Source organism: Protopterus annectens, chromosome 4.part0 (genome assembly GCF_019279795.1).
Source record: "Protopterus annectens isolate FY-2018-M chromosome 4.part0, PAN1.0, whole genome shotgun sequence".
NCBI lineage: Eukaryota > Metazoa > Chordata > Ceratodontiformes > Protopteridae > Protopterus > Protopterus annectens.
In genome coordinates this window covers 1,431,398,471-1,431,425,687 of record NC_056733.1, presented here as the reverse complement: position 1 = coordinate 1,431,425,687, position 27,217 = coordinate 1,431,398,471, and the positions used below count along the sequence as shown (strand labels likewise).

Sequence of the window (27,217 nt, the reverse complement as noted above, 5' to 3'; positions counted from 1 at the left end):
TTAAGTATAATGGGACTAATTATTTAGCTGGAGTGGTGAAAACTGGCTTGTTCCAGTTTTTATTCTCCACTTGCCCCCTCAGTCATGTTCACTATATCAGCATGTGATTTTTTCTTATTGGCTTCCCAATCTCACAGAAAGCATCTATATCAGAAGGAACCTGGCAAGAGAATCTATATCAGAAGGAACCTGGCAAGAGAACTTTTATTAGAATTAGTGTTGCAGCATACCTTAAAGACACACCACACCCCAATTCCCTTCAGGATACTTAAAGACACACCACACCCCAATTCCCTTCAGATACTTTAAAGACACGGCACACCCCGATTCCCTTCAGTATACCTTAAAGACACACCACACCCCAATTCCCTTCAGGATACCTTAAAGACACATCACATCCAAATTCCCATCAGGATTCCTTAAAGACACACCACACCTCAATTCCCTTCAGAAAACCTTAAAGACACAGCACACATCAATTCCCTTCAGAATACCTTAAAGACACACCACACCTCAATTCCCTTCAGAATACCTTAAAGACACACCACACCTCAATTCCCTTCAGAAAACCTTAAAGACACACCACACCCCAATTCCCTTCAGGATACCTTAAACACACATCACATCCAAATTCCCATCAGGATTCCTTAAAGACACACCACACCTCAATTCCCTTCAGAATACCTTAAAGACACAGCACACCTCAATTCCCTTCAGAATACCTTAAAGACACAGCACACCTCAATTCCCTTCAGAATACCTTAAGGACACAGCACACATCCATTTCCTTGCCCACCTGAGATAAGCAGTTAGTTATTTTCTTTTTTTAAACAGGCTGCACCATAGCCAGGGACGATGCACACATACTGGCATGCCAGTTTCAAGTTACAGGCTTATTCTCTAGTTGTTTGAATTTTTTCAGTCATTGTAATCCAGGTGAGTGAAAATTAAATGTCTGGGAAACATTGAATTAGGGTGGATATGTACAACATTGGCCCATTTGCCCATCCAATAATGTGTATGTGTGGGGGGATGAACTCCTAATAAGTTACATAACTCTCTTCTAATGAAGCCTCAGGCATTGATACCTTCAACTCACTCTGGTAAACCAATAACACTGAGATTACTTCACCTAGCTTGATTTTCGGTGTCATCAGTCTTGGCATCTATTTGCCAAGCATGTGCCTTCAGACCAGTAATCTCTCTAGAATTCACAGAAACATTCTCAACCTGCTTGTGCAGTTCCTTTTGCTGGTATGTGGTAGTCCCACTTAATCGCTGTAACATTTTGTCATCTTGTCCCATTTCTATGTTGTTAGATGCAACGTAACTTACATTAATGATGTTCAATTTTCCAAGGACTTCTTAATGATCACAATGTCAGCTGAAATATCTGATGGGAAAGTTGACACCCCAAAGTGCTGTAGCATTCACTCACTCACCCTTCAAAGGTGATATGGTAAGAAGCGGTCAAAAGGCATATAAGAACCAACTATTAAATGTCACACATCACAGACAAAACTAAAAAAATCTCAATATAAACTAAGGCTCTGAATTCACTTGAGAACTGTGCACAATCCCCCAAAATATTTTGTTTTTGCTGAGTGTCACCTCTACAACTTTTCCATGAGGTGCTAGATTCCATTAAAGATTTAGGAACCAGCTAGTCTTATAACATTTATCCCAGCTCTGCAAAGCTTTGCAGAACCAAACATTTCATCACCAATTTAGTTTTACTTTTCTACTCGTAAAGAATTTTCAAGCTCAGTAAAAACATCTTTTTTTCTACAGGTAAATCATCTGTTTGAGTACAAACTGTTGACTAAAATGCAAAAGGGTCGACATTTACTTCAGAATACAGAATGTTAATCTTTTTCAAATAGCAGATGTCAGAAATCCATTCATCTCGGAAGATGATGATGATGACACACTTTTTTTCACTTCCTAACTGCACTAATCCTTTAAGGATAAAGATAAACAATCAGGACTGTTGCATATAGATTTTTGGACAATTTCAGATCTTTCCTGCTGTGTGTTAATACTGGACAGCAGGTCACTATATTTGATTTTTGGCACCAGCCATTGCAGCCTAGTTTCCATTTTCAATGTCTGCTGTGGCAGCTGCCTGTATAGTTTTTTTTTTCACATTTAACATTTCATGTATTATTTCATATTACTGTACTGTCTGAACACCTGACCTTGGGTCATTATTACCTCTTGTTCCATAGCCACTTTCCCTGAATTTCTATTTAGAATCATTTGCTAGAGTCATTTGTACCTTACCTGTCATGACCAACAGCTCCTTAATGGACTGCCTCCACCATATTACTGGATTATTTGTTTTAACTGAGATTGTTATCTCAGCTTTTCATACTATAGTTTATATTCTGCTGTTACAACTGCACAATCAAACTGCATTCATTAGTGTTTCTGCATTAGTGTTCTCGGACTTTATTGTATTCATCTAAAAGTGTTTTAGGATGATGTTGGACTCTTCTGATTCAGAGTTGTTTGTGTTTACATTCATGGCCTTTTCTGGAATATTGATTTTCTGTTGGTCAGTTTGGACTGCTCTCCTTAGAGTTGGTCGTGTTTACATCCATAGCCTTTTCTGGAATACTGATTTTCTGTTGGTCAGTTTGGACTGCTGTCCTTAGAGTTGGTCATGTTTACATCCATGGCCTTTTCTGGAAAACTGATTTTCTGTTGGTCAGTTTGGACTGCTCTCCTTAGAGTCGGTTGTGTTTACATCCATGGCCTTTTCTGGAATACTGATTTTCTGTTGGTCAGTTTGGACTGCTCTCCTTAGAGTTGGTCGTGTTTACATCCATAGCCTTTTCTGGAATACTGATTTTCTGTTGGTCAGTTTGGACTGCTGTCCTTAGAGTTGGTCATGTTTACATCCATGGCCTTTTCTGGAAAACTGATTTTCTGTTGGTCAGTTTGGACTGCTCTCCTTAGAGTCGGTTGTGTTTACATCCATGGCCTTTTCTGGAATACTGATTTTCTGTTGGTCAGTTTGGACTTGCTCTCCTGATTGTCTTCTGCGGTAGTTGTTGCTTTCATTTGGTCCTACCTGGCCTATTTTATTCTAAGTAAGTAAAGCATTGTTTCTTAGGTCCTACAGTCATTTATATCCATTATCAGTTTGTGCTTCAGAGGTGTAACAACATTACAACTGCCAAGGTTAGGTTTTTAAATAACCTCTTAGTGGCAAGAGATGGAAGGTTGCATTTAGTCACTATCCTACCCAACCTATCTCTAACCTTTGATCTTACTGAAGGTGTCATCTACTACCCCTTATGTGATTTGCCTCCCAGATATCTGAACAAATGCAGGGGGTAACTTTAGCATTAATTCCTCATCATCTTACCCTCTGATAGGCTGCCTCACACTGTAATCTATTTTGGGGTATCTTTTATTCTCTGTTTATGTGCTCCCACTTATTTATCTCATTAAGAGGACAGGACTTCAGTATAATCATTTGCTGATGGTACTTGGCTTTACTTATTCTCTCCTCAGGAGACCACAATCTACTATCCCCTGGTCATATGCTCTGCATCTCTTGATAGTTGACAAGACTGAGTACCCTCCCCAACTGGATGAAGTACAGCTGTGACATATTCAATCTAGCCAAGACTGAATCTTTTGCCAGTTGTGATACACCTCTTCCTTCTGATATTCGGCTCATTAACCATATGATTGCTTACAAGGGTAGTCACCTGAAGTTTGTATCAAAGGTATGAGACCTTAGTGTTCCTCTTGTTAAACCACTGACATTATGCTACTAGGTGACAGCTGTGGTTAAATTGCCTTATTATCACCTGAGGCACGTTACTTGGATGAAGCACCATTTTCTGTCACAGGAACTAAAGACAAGGGTGGGGGTTCTTTTAAACAAGTGGGGGGTTCTTTTGTTGCTTCTTGACAATGATGGTGCTCTTTATCTGAGGCTGTACAGCTATGAGCTTGATTGGCTGCAGCTAATGCAGAAATCTGGTATGTTTGTCACCATGAATGCCACAGTACTGTCATAATGGATCTACTACAATTTATCGAAGTTTCAAAACTTCGAAGACCATATGGCCGAGACCATATGATCAAAGTTTTTAAACTTCGAAATAAAAATAAAAAACACAAAAAGTAAACAAAGACGTTATAATTACCTTTTTGCACCCCCCACACCCCTGCTACTTAAATATACCAACTCCGAGACTGAGGAAAATGGCAAATCCCAAGTTCACGCTGTAAGATGATCTCAATGCAAAGTGTTCGAAATTTCAAAACTTCAGTCATATGGTCTCAGCCATATGGTTTTCAAAGTTTTGAAATTTCAGTAAACTGTAGTAGATCCGTCATAATACACCCATGTTACTGGATCTGTACTGGCTTCATATTAGAGCCCAGATATCTTGCAAGTTTCTGGTCATGGTACTTTAAACCAGAAGTTGTCTGGATTCCTCTGATCTCCAAGATCAGCTAGTCTTCTGCCCACTGGCTGAGGCCATCTCTTCAGCCAGACTGGCACATTTCTCAGCTGTAAACATTTTCACAGAATGTCCAGATTTTGGTTTCATATTTTGGATCCATTTCTCATAAAACTGGAGTTTTCTGGCAAGTGATTGACAAATCATTGAGGGTTGAAGTCAGAAAATAATGACAGACATTTGAGTTTCAGACTTCATAACCTTCAGAAAAGTCATGCTAATAAAAAGCCCATTGTTCTATCAATTGTTTTTAGTTTGTAAGAGCAATATTTAAAAAGTGCCCCTATTTGGACCTTTGCTCCCCCCCATTATAGATGGCTTTCTCCAGATTTCATGCTCTACGAGGTTGAGAGGTATTCACACTGATGTTGCTGGAAGCTCCCAGGATGTATTCACAGACTACATGGCCACAATTCTTCCTGTGCCCAACAGCTGTAGAATAAACTAACATTGTGTCTTCAAGTTCACCAGTTTTGGAAGGTTTTAAGAATCACTTAAAGACCCATAATTGTAGAGTGTTATGGAAGCGTTTTTGTAAGTATTTCATGAACACTGTAACTGCCTGTAAAATCTTGCTTTATTATCATAGTATTTCTATGTAGTTATGTATTTTGACTGTTTTTATAGTTTATTATTTTTACATTGCCTACTGATTTTGTTCAATCAATAAAGTATTTATGTATTTATTTTCAGATAACTAGTCATTAGACCTGTTTCAACCATTTCTCAGACATCACTAGGCACAGGATCATATGAATTAATGGAGCTGTGAAGGAATATATTAATTTAATCTTACTTTACTTAATAAATCAGACTGCAATCTTTTTTTCAGGCTTTACAGAGGAAATTTATAACATGACATATGCAGGGGAAGATTGAATATGAACTCTACCTTCACTAACAAAAGAACGCAGTACAATTTTATATTCCATTTTATCTTGAACAAAGATTGAATAATAGAAATGAAATTCATAAGTAGCAAATCAAAAGTCAAAAATAATACTTTTTTATGTGAAAGTCTCATTTTTTTCACATGAAAGTCTGAAGAAACTTAACTCATCATCTTTTAACAAATAGTCTTTTGTATAGCACATTGTCCAGATTTATACATACTTCTGGCTCTTGCTGTTATCTGTCTGTCAGGCATTACGTCAATTCACCTTAAATGTGCAAAAACACTTCTCTCTGCCAACACCAAAATGTATAACATAAGTGCAGCTGTGTCAGTGAAAAAGTAGTGGAAAGCATTTAAGAGCATACTGTATATGTATCTTAAAACTCACTTCTCATTCATTTTGAAACAAAACTATTTACTTATATTAGTGAAAATGCATTTCTCATGAATATTCTCCACAAAATGCATATTAACGTGTAGTTTCTTCACATTCTTGTGGGATGAGAGGCTAGATTCTGCCCTTCTGAGGTGAGTTCTGGTTAAAGGATTATTGTGCTTGCTTATTTGAACTATTTCTTTCTGAAATTGGTACGCCTTGTTTGCTGTAGCATAGACTAGATTCAGGCATGCTGAATCTAGCCTTGTTTGTATAACTGAGCACTAATCCAGGCCATCTTTTTAATAGAAGGTTCCCCTGCACCCTAGTGGCAGGAGTGTGCAGTTAGAACTTGTCCAATCGAAGACTGCTGGAATGGGGGTCAGTTTTTAGCTTTTTATTGGTTATTTTTTTTAAATCAGTTTACTGATCTGCTCTTCAAATTTTCCCTTAGAACTAGCCATTTTTTTTTTTAGTTTTAGTACTCAAATCTGTTTCTTTGAGCTCAGCACTTGGTCAGAACTCAATGTAAGCACTAAATAAGCTACAAGTTACTACAGCACTCAACTTTCCTCACTTGTCTAGAGGAAAACAGTTTTTAGTACTTAATAAATAAGCACTTATCCAGGCATGTCTAAGGGTCAGCTCCCAGTGTTTTCTCCTGTCTACCTGATAAATCTGGGCATCTTGGGGCAATGCAGCAATTGCCTCATGTACACAGACAACCCTCTCCTCCTACCACCCAACCAACACTACCACCTGTGAGAGATGCACTTATATAGCCAAACTGGAAGCAAAGCTCTCTTCAGCCAAGACTGGACTAGACAGTCAAGAGGAGAAGAGGTAAACACTTGCACCACACCACACTCATCACTTAGACCCTCAAAACCTACACCACCAAAACACACACATAGCAACACAAAACACACACCTACATTCGCTGAGGCTCTCAATAAAAATCTGCCCAAGCAACAGAGACCTCCAAAGCAGAAACACAAGCAACCTCCACCTCCCAACACAACCCAAATGACACATAGCCCACAAACTCAGTGTGCCACTCAACCACAGCCCATAAGGCATAACAATGTACCCAACACTCTAGTCATAGGTGACTCTATAGTCAGGCACACTGATGTTCCACCCATCAGGCTAAACAAGGAGAAAGTTACTGTCAGCTGCCTGTTGGGTGCCAGGATCTGCCACATAATGCATGCACTCAGGTAACTCCACAACAAGTACAAATATGACTCTGTCATTGTCCATGTTGGTGTGAATGACCTGAGACGTACCTCCCTGGACTACATGAAGAGAGACATGGAGGAGCCCTCTGATCTTGTAGCTCAGGCAGGTATGACTCTAGCCCTGAGTAGCATCCTGCCATCACCCAGAATGATACCACAGTACAAGGACAAAATGATTGATTTCAACAATTGGCTAAGCTTCTGGTGTCATTCTAAGGGGATCCAGTATCTGTATGCCTGGGATGACATGATTGACAGACCACGATGCTTTGCCACAGCTGGCCTGCACCTGTCACCCTTGGGATTCTGGATACTGGCTAAGGCTCTTGCCACCCCTATCATGGCTTTTTTAGGCAAGGTTCAAATGACAAATTCACCACCGTAACAGGTACAAGCAAGCAAAATCTGAGGGTAATGCTACTCAATGCTAGATGTCTAAACCTCAAAATGCATTCACTCGAGGCATTCCTTAAAATGGAGAACATCGACATCTGTGCAGTGACAGAGACCTGGTTCAAGGCTCCAGAGAGCACCCCTGCATTACCAGGCTATAATTCATACCACACCTTTTGGCCACCTAACCTGGACTGAAACACTAAAGGCAGAGGTGTGGCCATATTCATTAAGGATATCCACACCTCCAGGCTAGTTGCTCAGCATAATGCATCCGAGATTATCCAAGTGCAACTAACTCTGGTTAAGACCACAATCCAAATTGTAACTTGCTACAGATCCCCCACCATGCTCCAGGACTCCCACTCCTCATTTCTTGATACACTGGAAAATATTAGGGTACAACCCAACACCCTAATAATGGGCAATTTCAACTAATTCACCATTAACTGGGAAAATTACTCATGTACCAACTCTTTTGCTCAACATTTTCTGGAATTGATAAATTCCAACGCCTTGGATCAACTTATCCACACTCCCAACAGGGGCATCAATATCCTAGACCTGGTCAATACCAGCATGGGTGACTGGTGTTCCACACCAGAGGTCAATACCTATTGGTCAGATCTGAATACAAGCTAATCACCCTAGACATCCACATCCCACTCCCACCCCCATTAGGGAAACCACCATAAAAAAATTCTCCAAAGCCAACTTCACACTTCTTAAGACAGAAGTGGCAAACTTCACGACACCCATGCAGATGGACAATAGAGGTACGACCACTGAATCCTACACAAATGCACTTTATAAGCACTTACACGAGTGCATGGATTGTGCTATTCCTAACAGAACCAAGATGCTATCCTCCAAAAAAAGGAAGCCAATCTGGTGGTCCCCTGCATTAACAAATTCTACAATATACAGAACCAACTAATATTGACAATATCCTGGCGGATAGGTTCAGTGCTAACTCCCCCCCCCCTCTCACTCCCTAAAGGGCCCATCTTTATACTGGAAGAATGCAAAGTTCCTGTAATCATGGCTGCACAGGCAAAAACTACACTCTCCAAAGCCAAGAACACATCATCCATGGGATCTTACAACATCCCAGGCTGCGCTCTACACGAACTACAGAATGAACTGGCACCTCACCTAAGCACCATGTTCAATCATAGCCTCACCTCAGGCTTTGTGCCCACTGAATGGCACACAGCGACAGTTATCCCACTCCACAAAGTGGGAGCCACCACGGACCCCGGGAACTACCACCCCATTAGCCTAACAAGCCTGGTCTGCAAGGCCATGGAACGCATCATCATGCAACTTATAAACAAAGACATTGGTAATCTCCAAACTCTGGACCCCACCCAGTTTGGGTTTGTAAAAGGCAGATCATGTCTCCTAAACCTGATAGACTTCTTTGAAACAGTCACCAAAGCCGTAGACAAGGGTAAGGTGGTTCACACAACCTATATACATCTCACCAAGGCTTTCAACACCATCCCCCACTCTGGAATTATAGATAAACTCTCTAAACTAGGTATAAATCCCTATGTCACAAGATGGGTTGCCAACTGGCTCACTGACAGAACCCACACTGTGAAAGTAGCAGACTCCAAATCTGACTTCAGACCAGTGACAAGTGGAGTACCACAGGGTTCAGAGTTCTGTGTCCTCTCCTGTTTGGTATCTACTTTTCTGAAGTACAAGCTAACACAGAAGGTCTTTGGCTAACAAAGTTCACAGATGACTGCAAACTGGGAGCCATAATCAAAACTCCTAATGATGTGGACATCCTACAAAAAGGAATCACTGAGACAGATGCCTGGTGTCAAAGCCATGGCCTCAAACTCAAGGCCAAAAAGTGCATTGTCATCCCCTTTGGTAAAAACTCTGCACCCATGAGCTACCACATGGGTGGTAGTCTACTTAACACCGAAAGTGTGATGAGACCTTGTGACACAGGTGGAGAGTAGTATCTCCTTTGATAATCACATTGTCACAGTAGTCAGGAAATCCTTATATGTGGCACACCTCATCACAAAAGGTTTCTCATCCAGGAAAAAAGAGGTCATTGTTCCCCTCTACTTATCACTCATTAGACCCCTTATAGAGTACAATGCCCCTTTTGGTTATGAACCTCTCAAGACATCTACAACAACTGGAAAGGTCGCAGAAATACCTCACAAAGAGGATTACTGGCCTCAAACAGATGCCCTACGCAGACTGTCACAAAAAACTCCAGCATTACTCCATCGCATGTCGCCTACTCAGAGACGATCTCTGCCTAACATACAAAGCTATGTCAAACCCAGAGCTGTTGGACATGCTCCACTTAAAAAAATCCTAATCTCTCAGAGCTACACACTCTAGGGACCTAAACCTTGTCACCACAATAAATAGAACATGCTGGAGGGATAGATTCCTGTCCCAGAGACTTCCCATACTCTGGAACAAGCTACCTATCTATATCAAACAAAGCTCCTCATTAGCACTCTTCAAGAAAATCTTCAAGAAAAATCTTTATGATTGGATGGGAAATAAAAAATTCACCCTGGGGATCACCTCTGTGGCACTACTTGACAGGGGCACAGGAAAATAATTTTCTTGGGTGGTGAAAGCCAGGGTACCATTTTGGCTAGGCGTATATAGGCCCTAGGGCCAATAGCCTAGTGCCTACCTTTGAACAAATGAGTTAAACAAAATATTTATTTTTGGTTTATGTTAAAAATAATATACAGTATAGATGCATAGTTATGCAAACCACAAATACTTATTGTAGTTCTCAGGTTTCACAACTGCATTCTAATATCAAAATGCAAGTGTATAAACAGAGGACTGAAGTTTAAGAAAGTATTGAAGGGGTTAAGGGATGTTACTATGATCAACAGAGACTGGTTTGTGAAGGAGGAAAGAACAAAATGTGAAAGAGATTTCATTTTATGTGAGCTCTGACCTCACCAGGTCAGGGATGAGTAGGTAAAGGAATGGTGGGGGATTAGCATGTACTGGTACTGAAAGATACAAGGTCAAAAAACAAGACAGGTTTCTAGGCCAGGTGGCTTGTGTTTTTAAATCATTACAGTTACTAAAAAACATGGTTGTTAAGTGTTCACATGCAGTACTACGCGAGAAGTATGAGAGCCTGTAGAGACCCTATTTGTTAACTAATACGAAACATCAGAATTCTGCAGGCATGTTACTGAGAAATGACAAATAAACTATATGTTTTTGCTGCTTGGTGAGACTGATTTGAAAATGTTGTGAAGGCAGTCTCCCAGCACTGACATCTGATTGATTTAAATAAAAGACAAAATGATTTGCACATCCTGAAGAGTTATTCTTGACTGAAGATTAACAGGTAAATCAGTGTTATTCTTGTATATTTTAACTGAATTATAACACTTAGTAGAAAACTCTCAGGTCTTTAAGTATTATGTGGTTTAAAGCAGTTATATATTAGTTAGTTCATTACTGCAGATCAAATGATGGACCACCTGGTCATAAATAACCAATCCAAAATAAACAACTTATTAGAATTAACAACTCCAAGTTCCACTATCAAATAAATGCATAATGTTGATTCAGCTACCTTGTAGAGTAAGGCACTTAAACAATAATTAATTAAACTGAGCATCACAAACTTATATTCAGACAGTTCTATACAAAGTATTCATGTTTCTTACAATATGACTGATGCTTTGTGACATCATATATATAGGTTCATAGGAGGTTACTAGGCAAGCAGTCCTAGAGCCCTTACAAGCCTAGCCATGTTAATCCCAAGTTACCTCATCTGGCCTTATTAAGTGAACATATTTCGCAGAGATAGTCTGTGGTCAACACTGACTCCCCCTGTCCATGAGGGACATGGGTGTCACCCCCAGGGTGAATTTGAGGTCTGACATCCATTTGTTCAGGTTGCGCTTGAATAGGGTCTGTCAGGAGCTCTGCTTCATATGAATTAGAAGTTTTCTCCAGAGAAGCGGCAGTCGCTGGGAGACATATATGCCTCTCCAGCATGTTGTGTTAATGTCACAGGTTATGTTAAGATACCTAGAGTGTGTGACTTTTGTGCCATTAGATTTGTGTATGTGAAGCATATCCATCAGGTCAAGGTCAGAGACTGCCCTGTAGGCCAGGTACAAGTCTCCTCTCAGCAGCCTATATGATACAGAGTACAGTGACAGGGCTTTTAGTCTATCTGTGTATGTCATGGTTTGGAGGCCATGTATTTTCTTGTTGAAGAACCTCTGTGGTCTCTCCAGCTGCTGCAGGTGTCTGTTGAGGTATATGCAAAAGGGAGCCTTGTACTCAATTAGTGTCTGATGAGGGTCAAGTACAGTCGGTTTATAACACCCTTAGACCTGGATGCAATGCCTTTACTTATGAGGTGCACAACATAGAATGTTTTCCTTATCACAGAGGAAATGTGGTGGTTGAAGGTTAGATTGCCATCTACCTTTGTTCACAGGTCTCGCACCACTGGGTTTGAGCTTAGAGGAGGTGTTGTCAATACTGTAGTTAGTGGGGAATTCCACTTTGCCAAAGGGAATAATAATGCACTTTTTGTGTTTAGTTTTAGACAGTGGCTTTGGCACCATTCATTTGTCTGTGTTAGCCCTTCCTGTAGTATGTCAACATCATTAGGGGACTCAATGATTGTACCCAATTTGCAATCATCAGTGAATTTGGTAAGCCAAAAGCTATCTAATTTTGCCTGGACTTCTGAGAAATAGATTCCGAACAGTAAAGGACCCAGCACAAAACCTTGTGGTATGTCACCAGTGACAGGTGTGTGGCGTCACCAGCTTTGACACTATGTGTTCTGGCGAGAAGCCAGTTAGCTACTCATCTAGTGACATAAGGGTTAATCCCAAACTGAGAGAGTTTTTCAATGATACCTCAGTGGGGGATTGTGTCAAAAGCCTTGGCCAAGTCAAGATAGGCAGTATGCACTGTCCTACCCTCATCCAGGGCTTTGGTGACTTTCTCAAAGAAGTCTACCAGGTTTAATAAGCATGACCTACTCTTAATGAAGTCAAACTGAGTTGGGTCTAGAGTTTGAAGGTCGCCTATGTCCTTGTTGATAAGGTCCATGATGATTCTTTCCATGGCCTTGCAGATGAGACTGGTTAGACTTATAGGTTTTTAGTTCCCAGTGTCTGTTGATGGCCCCGCTTTGTGCAAGGAGATTACTGTTGTTTTTCTCCACTCTGCTGGAACAAAGGCAGTTTTCAGGCAATGGTTAAAGAGAGCTCTAAGTGGATCTGCTAGGTCCTGTTTTAGATTGCTTAATATGCATCCTGGGATGTTATCTGGCCCCATTGAGGATATGTTTTTGGCCTTGGAGACTGCAGATAAGATCTAATCTCTGGAGATACTATGCAGAGGACTGGTGCTAGGTATTCACTGGGCTATGGCCGGTGGGGACAGGGGGGTGAAGTTTACACCAAATCTGTCAGATAGCAGGTTAGCAATTTCCTTTGGTGCAGTATGAGTGGTACCACCGATTACCAGTTCTGCACAAAGCCAGGCACTCCCTTTTAGGTTTTGGATATAATTAAAGAATGCCTTATGATTATCCTTAGCTAGGAAGACTATTTTAGCTTCATACTTAGCTTTAGAGAATTTCACGAGATTTCTGATTTGCTTGTTCAAGGGGAGAAGGGAATTCTTCTTCTGCTGAGTCTGTTCCATCTTATTCTTAAACATCAGTTTCTTCCTCTTGTTATATAACCTGTTTATAGTTGAGGACAGCGAGGGTAGCTTGTTTTTTCAGGCAGACCTGGTTTTCATCCAGTCAGGTACAGCTGAGTCTATACAGCCGCAAAAGTGTTTTACAGGGCATCTGAGTACATCTCTGCATAGGAGTCTCTATTATCTGTGAGTGTGTGTGGGGGGATAAAACTTTTTAAACCATCGCTTATTAATTTGAAGTTAACTTTGGAAAAGTTCTTCAGTTTTTTTGCTCCTGTGGGGGTGTCAGGTCCAATAGCTACTTCAAACAAGGCAGTTTTATAGCCTAATCTTACCTGGGAAGGCATCACACAGGGGGCAGTGAGGTGACTCCACATGTTGGTGATTACTATGTCTAGAACATTTTAACCCCTTGTGGGGTGCAGACTAGCTGTCCCAGAGCATTTGAATTAAAGTACAGGAACCTCTGGGCAAGCATGTTTGCACTCATATATGTCATCGAGTTGATGGAAGGATAATTGAAATCGCCCATGTCTAAGGTGTTGGGCTGCATAGAGACTGAGTCCAGTAGGTCCAGGTAGGTGGTGTGCTTTTCTTCATCCATGGTGAGGGCCCTATAGCTAGCAATGAAGTGGTAGGGTATTTTGCCCAGAGTTAATTGGACATGAAGTAATTCTAGAGAGTCATACTATTTGACCAGTCTCGAGGCTGACTAGGCTTTAATGAAGATGGATATTCCTCCACTTTTGGTTCTTTCATGCTCATTTTGAGGTCTGAAGTTGTGGAAGACATTGTAGCCTTGCACGGCTGAGGTGCTGTTCACTGTGCTGAACCATGTCTCAGTGTCTGCACAGACATCAGCATCTTCCAAGATGAGGATTGCTTCCATGGAGTGCAGCTTCATGTTTAGACTTTTAGCATTAAGCAGCAGAACCTTGAGTTTGCCTCACGTGGTGTTTGTTACATCAGAAATTTTGTTGGTTTGACATTACCTAAAAAGGCACTATGGGGGAGGCAAGCATCTTTGACAGTATCCGAAAGCCTAGAGGAGACAAGTGCAGACCATCTCTGGCAAAGCAGCATGGCCTGTCGACCATGTAATCTAAGGTTGACACATAGTGGATCCCCCTGGACTTACACAAGAAGCTAAGCCAATTGTTGGAGTTGATCATTTTTGTTTATACTGGGAGAAGGTAGAATGCTGCTTAGGTCTATTGTCATACCTGCCTGGGACACAGTCTGAGAGTTCAGTCATGTTTCTCTTCATATAGTTCAGAGAGGTACATCTCAAGTCATTCAACCCAACATGAACTATGACTGAGTCATAATGGTACTTGTTGAGTGACTTGAGTGCATGCGTGATCTGACAGATCCTGGCAATTGACAGGCAGCTGACTATGGCCTTCTCCTTGTCCAGGCTGGTGAGGGGAACATCTGTATGTCTCATTATGGAGTTTCCTATGACCAGGACATTTGGTTTAGTGGTGCTTTGCCTTAGGGGTTTATTTGCTGGGACACATTTGTATGTGTTCATGTGTAGTGGTGTGCCTCAAAAATTTTGGCACACCATCAACAAGATCTTACATCCTGGTAATCCTTCTACTCCTATCCCCTCTTCTAATAGCTCAGACTTGGATATAATCACCTTTCTAAACTCCTTTTTCATTGACTGGATCCAAAACTTGACAAAAAAGACAATACTTCCCACCCCACTACCAATCCCCCTCCTTCTGCCCTCTCTCCCCCTTTCTTTCTTAAGCCCTCCCCTACTGCTTATATTAGATAACTTCTTAGCACACTTAAACCTTGCTCACCTTCTGCGGGCAACCTACTGCCACTTTTCCTAAAACTTGCTGCTAAATTTATTGACAATCCCTTCTCTATTTTAATCAATAGATCTATCCAAGAATGCATGGGTCCTGAAATCTGAAAGAAATTCTATGTCTTACCCCCTACGCAAAGGCAGTAACTCCTCAGACCCCTCTAATTACAGGCCTATCGCTACACTATCCCCCTTATCAAAAATACTGGAAAATGCATTCATAAACAGCTTCTTGATCATCTTATATGGGAAAACCTCTTAACCCCAACTCAACGTGGTTTTCACCCCATCACAGCACTTCAACTGCACTCATCTCCTTTACTAAGACCATTGAAAAATCATGTGACAACAACAAACTAGTATCTCGTCTTTTCCTTGACCTTTCTAAAGCCTTTGATACCATCTCCCACAAACTTCTTTCCAAACTGTCTCGCCTTAACCTCTCCAACGCCACACTTTACTGGTTCTCCAGCTACCTTTCCAACAGATTCCAGTCTGTAAGGTGTCTCTCTGCCTCCTCCCCTTTCTTTCTTGTTCAAACTGGAGTTCCTCAGGGCCCCATTCTTTGACCCTTATACCTCTCAACTGTACAGATTTTTGCAGAATGTCCAGATTTTTGCCTTATATTTTTGGTCCATTTTTCATACAAATGTGGCTTTCTGGCAAATTAGTGACAAATCATTAAAGACTGAAGTGAGAAAATAATGACAGACATTTGAGTTTTAGACTTCATACCCTTCAGAAAGTTCATGCTAATGCAAAACCTATTATTCTATCAACTTTCTACGTTTGTAAGATCAATATTTCAAAATTGTCCCTAGTTGTACCACTTTATTTATGGCTTTGTCCAGATGTCTTACTCTAAGAGGTTGAGAGGTATACTCACCCTTACCCAAGAATCACTCCTCTCAGTGGAACACTGGCTAACCAGTAATCAGCTCCTACTCAACCTTAAAAAACTAAACTTTTACGCTTCCTCCCAAAATCTCTACAACAACACAAAAATTCCTTCACTGTCACTTCCCTAAACAATACAATTATCTCTGTCAAATCGCATACAAAATTGTTAGGTGTTACTGTTGATGACCAACTTAAATTTAACATCCACATGACACACCATAAAAAAAAAACATGAAAAACTAGAGCTGTTATATAGGCACAAAAATATCTCACTAATGAAGCCAAATGTTCTCTTGCTCAGGTTTCCTACTGCCCACCCTATTGTATAAGGCATCCATCCTCACTAACTTACAATCCAATCTATTCCTTAAACTTGAAAACACATAGCAAAATTGCTAGATTTGCTGCCAACCTCCCCTGTCACTCCCACCACTGCATAGCTTTAAAAATCCTGTAGTGACTTGAATTCCAGCAACAACTCCTGCTTCCTTAACTTCATAGCTCTCACTCTGTCCTAAACAGACCATTCTCCTGTCCTGCTGTCGCAAACCTACTCTCACTCTACTCCCCAAAAGGTACTCTCAGAAGTTATGACCTTCTAATCTTAAAAATTCAAAAGACAAATAAAAACATAGGCAAACTTCTCTACAGTCACTATATAGCGAAAGTTTGGAACAATTTACCTCTATGCTTAAGAACTATCTCTAACACGTATAGCTACAAAAATATCTCTTAAGGGCTACCTACTAAAATCATGGTTCTGCCCTTGTTCTGCACCCACTTAATCTACCTTCTCTCCTTCCACCTCATTTTTCACCCTGAGCTCACCTATAAATATGTTACTACTACAGATATTGGGGTTATTTTTATTTTGGATGTTTAGTAGCCTCGATTGTAATCAGTGTTAATGTCTATTTTGCTATCTGATTGTAAAGTACCCTTTTTATTATTTTGTTGCAATGTTTATCTTGTAAAGTTGCATATGTTTTGGATCTTTTCTCCTCTGGTCTTTGCTGAAAATGGGTTTTTAGCCAGTCAGACTAACCCGGTTAACAAATGTCAAATAAATATATAATAAATATTTGAGTAACTGTAAGTATACTTTGTTTACATTTGGGAAGTCTCTGAACTTTTGGTAAACTTCTAATGAGTACCTCCACATATGTTGGTCTAGGTGTCATGTCTTTAGTTTGTGTGAGAGGTGAAGAGTGTGTACTGACAACCTGTTGGTATTTGGATTGTTGTTACATGAGAGAGGTGATTCCAATTTCATAGTGTACTTACATCTCTCACATAGGGCATTTGTTTGCTGTAGGAGTAAATGATTGTTAGTATACATGAGACAATTAATATATTGCTTCAGTATTCCCATGTCAGTCAGGCTGGTGGGATGGGAAACTGTCTATTATAGCAGGTTCTTACTGTATGAGCTATTAGGGAAAGGAGTGGGAACAATTGACCATTTTTTGCCCTAGGACTATCAAGGGTTGTTAAATTGTGGGCTATGGATGAAAGGTGTGACAACAGTGGTCACTGCACAACTAAGTTACCTTTAGTGCAACAGAGAAGTAACAGCCTGCATTTAATTGCTGGAACCTCTGGTCTGAGAGACTGCCTTCCAGTCTATCTGCAAATATACACAGCTGAGTATATATTTTGTGGTTATAGAGTTTGTTAATTGTTGCTTAAATCTCTGTTGAAACTGTTGTCTCCCTGTTCTGAAAGACTGCTTTCCAATCTCTCTCTGCAAATACACAGAGCTGAGTATATATTTTTTGTTTTTAGAGTTTGTACTGTTAGTTGTTGCTTAGATCTCTGTTGAAACTGTTTTCCCCACCACCCCACTTTCTGCTGTGTCTTCAGTTGGTATAATTGTTTTTTACAGCTTGTGTGTTATCTAACTCAAGGATCACTTGCATAAAATTTGACCTGTTAGTAAAAGCCTGCATTTAATTACTGGAACCTGGATTCTGAGCGACTGCCTTCCAAACTATCTGCTAATATACAGAGCTGAGTATATGTTTTTGGTTATAGAGTTTGTTAATTGTTGCTTAGATTTCTGTTGAAACTGTTGTCTCCCTGTTCTGAGAGGCTGCTTTCCAATCTCTCTGCAAATATACAGAGCTGAGTATATATATTTTTTCAGAGTTTGTACTTTTAGTTATTGCTTAGATCTGTGTTGAAACTGTACCCCCCTATTTTCTGCTGTGTCTTTAGTTGGTATAACTTGTTTTTACAGCTTGTGTGCTATCTAACTCAAGGATCACTTGCATAATATTTGACCTGTTAGTAACAGCCTGCATTTAATTGCTGGAGCCTGTGTTCTGAGAGACTGCTTTCCAGACTTTCGGCAAATATACATAGCTGAGTTTTTTTTGGTTGTAGAGTTTGTTAACTGTTGCTTAGATTTTGTTGAAACTGTTGTCTCCCTGTTCTGAGAGACTGCTTTCCAATCTCTCTGCAAATATACAGAGCTGAGTATATTTTGTGCATTTGGAGTTTGTACTTTTAGTTGTTGCTTAGATCTCTGTTGAAACTGTCCCCCCCTGTTTTCTGCCATGTCTTTAGTTGGTATAACTGTTTTTTACAGCTTGTGTGTTGTCTAACTCAAGGATCACTTGCATAAAATTTGACCTGTTTGTAACAGCCTGCATTTATATGCTGGAACCTGTGTTCTGAGAGAGTGCCTTCCAGACTATCTGCAAGTATACAGAGCTGAGTATATATTTTTTTGGTTATAGAGTTTTTTAATAGATCTCTGTTGAAACTGTTGTCTCCCTGTTCTCAGAGACTGCTTTCCAATCTCTTTCTGTGTACTCTTAGTTGCTGCTTAGATCTCTGTTGAAACTGCCCCCCCTATTTTCTGCCATTTCTTTAGTTGGTATAACTGTTTTTACAGCTTGTGTGTCATCTAACTCAAGGATCACGTGCACAAAATTTGACCAGCTAGTAACAGCCTGCATTTAATTGCTGGAACATGTGTTTTGAGAGAATGCCTTCCAGACTATCTGCAAATATACAGAGCTGAGTATATATTTTTTGGTTATAGAGTTTGTTAATTGTTGCATAGATCTCTGTTGAAACTGTTGTCTCCCTGTTCTGAGAGACTGCTTTCCAATCTCTCTGCAAATATACAGAGCTGAGTATATTTTTTGTTTACAGAGTTTCTAGTTTTAATTGTTGCTTAGATCTCTGTTGAAACTGCCATCCCCCACTTTCTGCCCTGTTATTAGTTGGTATAACTGTTTTTTACAGTTTGTGTGTTATCTAACTCAAGGATCACCTGCATAAAATTTGTCCTGTTAGTAACAGCCTGCATTTAATTGCTGGGACCTGTGTTCTGAGAGACTGCTTTTTTTAGACTATCTACAAATGTACAGAGCTGAGTATGTTTTTTTTTGGTTATAGATTTTGTTAATTGTTGCTTAGATCTCTGTTGAAACTGTTGTCTCCCTGTTCTGAGAGACTGCATTCCAATCTCTCTGCAAATATACAGATCTGAGTATATTTTTTGTTTTTAGAGTTTATACTTTTAGTTCTTGCTTAGATCTCTGTTGAAACTGTACCCCCTTTTTTCTGCAGTGTCTTTAGTTGGTATAACTGTTTTTTACAGGTTGTGTGTTATCTAACTCAAGGATCACTTGCATTAAATTTTACCTGTTAGTAACAGCCTGCATTTATTTGCTGGAACCTGTGTTCTGAGAGACTGCCTTCCTGACTATCTGCAAATATGCAGAGCTGAGTATATATTTTTTGGTTATAGAGTTTGTTAATTGTTGCTTAGTTCTCTGTTGAAACTGATGTCTCCCTTTTCTGAGAGACTGCTTTCCAATCTCTCTGCAAATATACAGATCTGAGTATATTTTTTGTTTTTAGAGTTTGTACTTTTAGGTGTTGTCTAGATCTCTGTTGAAACAGTCCCCACCCATTTTTTGCCTTGTCTTAAGTTGGTATAACTGGTTTTTACAGCTTGTGTGTTATCTAACTCAAGGATCACATGCATAACATTTGATCAGTTTGTAACAGCCTGCATCTAATTGCTGGAACCTGTGTTCTGAGAGACTGCCTTCCAGACTATCTGCAAATATGCAGAGCTTAGTATATTTTTTTGGTTAAAGAGATTTGTAATAGATCTCTGTTGAAACTGTTGTCTCCCTGTTCTGAGAAACTGCTTTCTAATCTTTTCCTGTATACTTTTAGTTGTTGATTAGTTCTCTGTTGAAACTGACCCCCCCTATTTTCTGCCATGTCTTTAGTTGGTATAACTGTTTTTTATAACTTGTGTGTAATCTAACCCAAGGATCACAGGCATAACATTTGACTTGTTAGCAACACCCTGCATTTAATTGCTGGAACCTGTGTTCGGAGATACTGCCTTCCAGACTATCTGCAAATATACAAAGCTGAGTATATATTTTTTGGTTATAGAGTTTGTTAATTGTTGCTTAGATTTCTGTGGAAACTGTTGTCACCCTGTTCTGAGAGACTGCTGTCCAATCTCTCTGCAAATATACAGAGCTGAGTAAATTTTTTGCTTTTAGAGTTTGTACTTTTAGTTGTTGCATAGATCTCTGTTGAAACTGTCCCCCCTATTTTCTGCTGTGTCTTTAGTTGGTATAACTGTTTTTTACAGCTTGTGTATTATCTAACTCAAGGACCACTTGCATAAAATTTGACCTCTTCATAACAGCCTGCATTTAATTGCTGGAACCTGTGTTTTGAGAGACTGCCTTCAGCAAATATACAGAGCTAAGTATATTTTTTGGTTATAAAGTTTGTTAATTGTTGCTTAGATCTCTGTTGAAACTGTTGTCTCCCTCTTCTGAGAGACTGCTTTCCAATCTCTCTGCTAATATACAGAGTTGAGTATATTTTTTTCTTTTTAGAGTTTGTACTTTTAGTTGTTGCTTAGATCTCTGTTGAAACTGTTCCCCCTTCATATTTTCCTCCGTTTCTTTAGTTGGTATTACTGTTTTTTTTACAGCTTGTGTGTATCTCACTCAAGGATCACTTGCATAAAATTTGACCTGCTAGTAACAGCCTGCATTTAATTGCTGGAACCTGTGTTCTGTGAGACTGCCTTCCAGACTATCTGCAAATATACAGAGCTGAGTATATATTTTGTTGTTATACAGTTTATTTGTTGCTTAGATCTCTGTTGGAACTGTTGTCTCCTTGTTCTGAGAGGCTGCTTTCCAATCTCTCTGCAAATACACAGAGCGGAATATATTTTTTGTTTTTAGAGTTTGTACTTTTAGTTGTTGCTTAGATCTCTGTTGAAACTGTCCCCCCCTATTTTCTGCCTCATCTTTAGTTGGTATAACTGGCTTTTACAGCTTGTGTGTTATCTAACTGAAGGATCACTTGCAAAAAATTTGACCTGCTAGTAAAAGCTGCATTTAATTGCTAGAACCTATGTTCTGAGAGACTGCCTTCCAGACTTTCTGCAAATATACAGAGGGGAGTATATTTTTTTGGTTATAGAGTTTGTTAATTGTTGCTTAGATTTCTGTTGAAACTGGTGTCTCTCTGTTCTGAGAGACTGCTTTTCAATCTCTCTGCAAATATACAAAGCTGAGTATATTTTTTGTGTTTAGAGGTTGTACTTTTAGTTGTTGCTTAGATCTCTGTTGAAACTGCCCCCCCCCTATTTTCTGCAACGGTTTTAGTTGGTATAACTGTTTTTTACAGGTTGTGTGTTATCTAACTCAAGGATCACTTGCATAAAATTTTACTTGTTAGTAACAGCCTGCATTTAATTGCTGGGACCTGTGTTCCGAGAGACTGCCTTCCAGACTTTCTGCAAATATATAGAGCTGAGTATATATATTTTTTTGGTTAAATAGTTTTTTAATAGATTTCTGTTGAAACTGCTGTCTCCCTGTTCTGAGAGACTGCTTTCTAGTCTCTCTGCAAATATATAAAGGTGAGTATATATTTTGTTTTTAGAGGTTGTACTTTTAGTTCTTGCTTAGTTCTCTTTTGAAACTGTCCCCCCCCCATTTTCTGCCATGTCTTTAGTTGGTATAACTGTTTTTTTGCAGCTTGTGTGTTATCTAACTCAAGGATTACTTGCATAAATCTTGACCTGTTAGTAACAGCCTGCATTTAATTGCTGGAATCTGTGTTCTGAGAAACTGCCTTCCAGACTATCTGCAAATATGCAAAGCTGAGTATTTATTTTTTGGTTATAGAGTTTGTTAATTGTTGATTAGATCTCTGTTGAAACTGATGTCTCCCTGTTCTGAGAGACTGCTTTCCAAACTTTTTCTGTGTACTTTTAGTTGTTGATTAGATCTCTGTTGAAACTGCCCCCTATTTTCTGCCATGTCTTTAGTTGGTATAACTGTTTTTTATAGCTTGTGTATTATCTAACTCAAGGATCACTTGCATAAAAGTTGACCTGTTAGCAACAGCCTGCATTTAATTCCTGGAACCTTTGTTCGGAGAGACTGTCTTCCATACTATCTGCAAATATACAGAGCTGAGTATATTTTTTTGGTTATACAGTTTAATTGTTGCTTAGATTTCTGTGGAAACTGTTGTCACCCTGTTCTGAGACACTGCTTTTCACTCTTTCTGCAAATATACAGAGCTGAGTATATTTTTTGTTTTTAGAGTTTGTACTTCTAGCTATTGCTTAGATCTCTGTTGAAACTGCCCCCCCCCCATTTTCTGCCGTGTCTTTAGTTGGTATATCTGGTCTTTACAGCTTGTGTGTTATCTAACGCAAGGATCCTGTGCATAAAATTGGACCTGTTAGTAACATGCTGCATTTACTTGCTAGAACCTGTGTTCTGAGAGACTGCCTTCCAGACTATCTGCAAATATATAGAGCTGAATATATTTTTTTTGGTTATAGAGTTTGTTATTTGTTGCTTAGATCTCTGTTGGAACTGTTGTCTCCTTGTTCTGAGAAACTGCTTTCCAATCTCTCTGCAAATACACAGAGCTGAATATATTTTTTGTTTTTAGAGTTTGTACTTTTAGTTGTTGTTTAGATCTCTGTTGAAACTGTTCCTGCCCCTCCTATTTTCCTCCGTGTCTTTAGTTGGTATAACTGTTTTTACAGCTTGTGTGCTATCTCACTCAAGGATAACTTGCATAAAATTTGACCTGTTAGTAACAACCTGCATTTAATTGCTGGAACCTGTATTCTGAGAGACTGCCTTCCAGACTATCTGCAAATATACAGAGCTGAGTATATATTTTTTTGGTTATAGAGTTTGTAAATTTGCTTAGATTTCTGTTGAAACTGTTGTCTCCCTGTTCTGAGAGACTGCTTTCCAATCTCTCTCTGCAAATATACAGAGTTGAGTATATTTTTTGTTTTTAGAGTTTGTGCTTTTATTTGTTACTTAGATATCTGATGAAACTGTTCCCCCTATTTTCTGTGTCATCTTTAGTTGGTATAACTGGCTTTTGCAGCTTGTGTGTTATCTAACTCAAGGATCACTTGCACAAAATTTGACCTGTTAGTAACAGCCTGCATTTAATTGCTGGAACCTTTGTTCTGAGAGACTGCCTTCCAGACTTTCTGCAAATATACAGAGCTGAGTATATTTTTTTTGGTTATAGAGTTTGTTAATTGTTGCTCAGATTTCTGTTGAAACTGTTGCCTCCCTGTTCTGAGAGACTGCTTTTCAATCGCTCTGCAAATATACAGAGCTAAGTATATTTTTTGGGTTTAGAGTGTACTTTTAGTTTTTGCTTAGATCTCTGTTGAAACTGTCCCCTCCTATTTTCTGCAGTGATTTTAGTTGGTATAACTGTTTTTTACAGGTGGTGTGTTATCTAACTCAAGGATCACTTGCATAAAATTTGACCTGTTAGTAACAGCCTGCATTTAATTGCTAGAACCTGTGTTCGGAGAGACTGCCTTCGAGACTATCTGCAAATATATAGAGCTGAGTATATATTTTTTGGTTAAATAGTTTTTTAATAGATCTCTGTTGAAACTGTTGTCTCCCTGTTCTGATAGACTTCTTTCCAATCTCTTTCTGTGTACCTATAGTTGTTGCTTAGATCTCTGTTGAAACTGCCCCCCTATTTTCTATAGTGTCTTTAGTTGGTATAACTGTTTTTTACAGCTTGTGTGTTATCTAACTCAAGGATCACTTGCATAAAATTTGACCTGTTAGTAACAGCCTGCATTTAATTGCTGGAACCTGTGTTCTGAGAGACTGCATTCCAGACTATCTGCAAATATACAGAGGTGAGTATATATTTTTTGGTTATAGAGTTTGTTAATTGTTGTTTAGATTTCTGTTGAAACTGTTGTCTCCCTGTTCTGAGAGACTGCTTTCCAATCTCCTTGCAAAATTACAGAGCTGAGTATATTTTTTGCTTTTAGAGTTTGTACTTTTAGTTGTTGCTTAGATCTCTGTTGAAATTGCCTCCCCCTCTATTTTCTGCAGTGTCTTTATTTGGTATAACTGTTTTTTTACAGCTTGTGTGCTATCTAACTCAAGGATCACTTGTGTAAAATTTGACTGGTTAGTAACAGCCTGTATTTAATAGCTGGAACCTGTGTTCTGAGAGACTGCCTTCCGGACTATCTGCAAAAATACAGAGCTGAGTATATATTTTTTTTGGTTATAGAGTTTGTTAATTGTTGCTTAGATCTCTGTTGTAACTCATCTCCCTGTTCTGAGAGACTTGTTTCCAATCTCTCTGCAAATATACAGAGCTGAGTATTTTTTTTTTTTAGAGTTTTTACTTTTAGTTGTTGCTTAGATCCCTGTTGAAACTGTCCCCCACCCCATTTTCTGCCGTGTCTTTAGTTGGTATAACTGGTTTTTACAACTTGTGTGTTATCTAACTCAAGGATCACTTGCAGACAATTTGACCTGTTAGTAACAGCTTGCATTTAATTGCTGGAACCTGTGTTCTGAGAGACTACCTTCCAGACTATCTGCAAATATGCAGAGCTGAGTATATTTTGTTGTGGTTATAGAGTTTAATTGCTGCTTAGATCTCTGTTGAAACTGTTGTCTCCCTGTTCTGAAAGACTGCATTCCAATCTCTCTGCAAATATACAGAGCTGAGTCTATTTTTTGTTTTTAGAGTTTGTACTTTTAGTTGTTGCTTAGATCTCTGCTGAAACTGCCAACCCCCATTTTCTGCCATGTTTTTAGTTGTTTTATCTGTTTTTTACAGCTTGTGTGTTATCTAAGTCAAGGATCCATTGCATAAAAGTTGACCTGTTAGTAACAGGCTTCATTTAATTGCTGGAAAATGTGTTCTGAGAGACTGTCTTCCAGACTATTTGCAAATATACCGAGCGGAGGATATTTTTTTTTGGTTATAGTGTTTGTTAACTGCTGCTTAGATCTCGGTTGAAACTGTTGTCTCCCTTTTCTGAGAGACTGATTTTCAATCTCTCTGCAAATACACAGAGCTTAGTATATTTTTTGATTTAGAGTTTCTACTTTTAGTTGTTGCTTGAATCACTGTTGAAACTGTCCCCCCTATTTTCTTTTGTGTCTTTAGTTGGTATAACTGTTTTTTACAGCTTGTGTGTTATCTAAGTCAAGGATCACTTGCATAAAATTTGACCTGTTAGTAACAGCCTACAGTTAATTGCTGGAACCTGGGTTCTGAGAGACTGCCTTCCAGACTATCTGCAAATATACACAGCTGAGTATATTTTTTTGGTTATAGAGTTTGTTAATTGTTGCTTAGATTTCTGTTGAAACCATTGTCTCCCTGTTCTGAGAGACTGCTTTCCAATCTCTCTGCAAATATACAGAGCTGAGCATAATTTTTGTGTTTAGAGTTTGTGTTTTTAGTTGTTGCTTAGATCTCTGTTGAATCTGTACCCCCCACCCTATTTTCTGCAGTGACTTTAGTTGGAATAACTGTTTTTTACAGGTTGTGTGCTATCTCACTCAAGGATCACTTGCAAAAAATTTGACCTGTTAGTAACAGCTTGCATTTAATTGCTGGAACCTGTGTTCTGAGAGACTGCCTTCCAGACTATCTGTAAATATATAGAGCTGAGTATATATTTTTTGGTTAAATAGTTTTTTAATAGATCTCTTTTGAAACTGTTGTCTCCTTGTTCTGAGAGACTTCTTTCCAATCTCTTTCTGTGTACATTTAGTTGTTGCTTATATATCTGTTGAAACTGCCCCCCTATTTTCTGCCATGTCTTTAGTTGGTATAACTGTTTTTTACAGCATGTGTGTTATCTAACTCAAGGATCACTTGCATAAAATTTGACCTGTTAGTAACAGCCTGCATTTAATTGCTGGAACCTGTGTTCTGAGAGACTGCCTTCCGGACTACCTGCAAATATACAGAGCTGACTATATTTTTTTGGTTATAGAGTTTAATTGTTGTTTAGATCTCTGTTGAAACTGTTGTCTCCCTGTTCTGAGAGACTGCCTTCCAACCTTTTTCTGTGTACTTTTAGTTGTTGATTAGATCTCTATTGAAACTGCCCCATTTTCTGCCGTGTCTTTAGTTGGTAAACTTTTTTTATTGCTTGTGTGTTATCTAACTCAAGGATCGCGTGCATAAAATTTGACCTGTTAGCAACAGCCTGCATTTAATTGCTGGAACCTGTGTTCAGAGAGACTGTCTTCCACACTATCTGCAAATATACAGAGCTGAGTATATATATTTTTTGGTTATAGAGTTTGTTAATTGTTGCTTAGATTTCTGTGGAAACTGTTGTCACCCTGTTCTGAGAGACTGCTCTCTGCAAATATACAGAGCTGAGTATATTTTCTGATTTTAGAGTTTGTACTTTTGGTTGTTGCTTAGATCTCTGTTGAAACTGACCCCCCTATTTTCTGCTGTATCTTTAGTCAGTATAACTGCGTTTTACAGCTTGTTTGTAAGTATACTTTGTTTACATTTGGGAAGTCTCTGAACTTTTGGTAAACTTCTAATGAGTACCTCCACATATGTTGGTCTAGGTGTCATGTCTTTAGTTTGTGTGAGAGGTGAAGAGTGTGTACTGACAACCTGTTGGTATTTGGATTGTTGTTACATGAGAGAGGTGATTCCAATTTCATAGTGTACTTACATCTCTCACATAGGGCATTTGTTTGCTGTAGGAGTAAATGATTGTTAGTATACATGAGACAATTAATATATTGCTTCAGTATTCCCATGTCAGTCAGGCTGGTGGGATGGGAAACTGTCTATTATAGCAGGTTCTTACTGTATGAGCTATTAGGGAAAGGAGTGGGAACAATTGACCATTTTTTGCCCTAGGACTATCAAGGGTTGTTAAATTGTGGGCTATGGATGAAAGGTGTGACAACAGTGGTCACTGCACAACTAAGTTACCTTTAGTGCAACAGAGAAGTAACAGCCTGCATTTAATTGCTGGAACCTCTGGTCTGAGAGACTGCCTTCCAGTCTATCTGCAAATATACACAGCTGAGT

The 27,217-nt window shown here is 39.2% G+C and overlaps 1 protein-coding gene across 1 annotated transcript in view; it reads right to left on the bottom strand.

Moving 5' to 3' along the window:
• The window catches only part of HSPA4 (heat shock protein family A (Hsp70) member 4), a 2,799,623-nt gene that overhangs the window by 2,466,345 nt on the left and 306,061 nt on the right, over positions 1–27,217 (bottom strand). Inside the window, 1 exon segment of the mRNA XM_044069267.1 lies at positions 22,918–22,947. Coding sequence (XP_043925202.1) covers positions 22,918–22,947 — 30 coding nt within the window.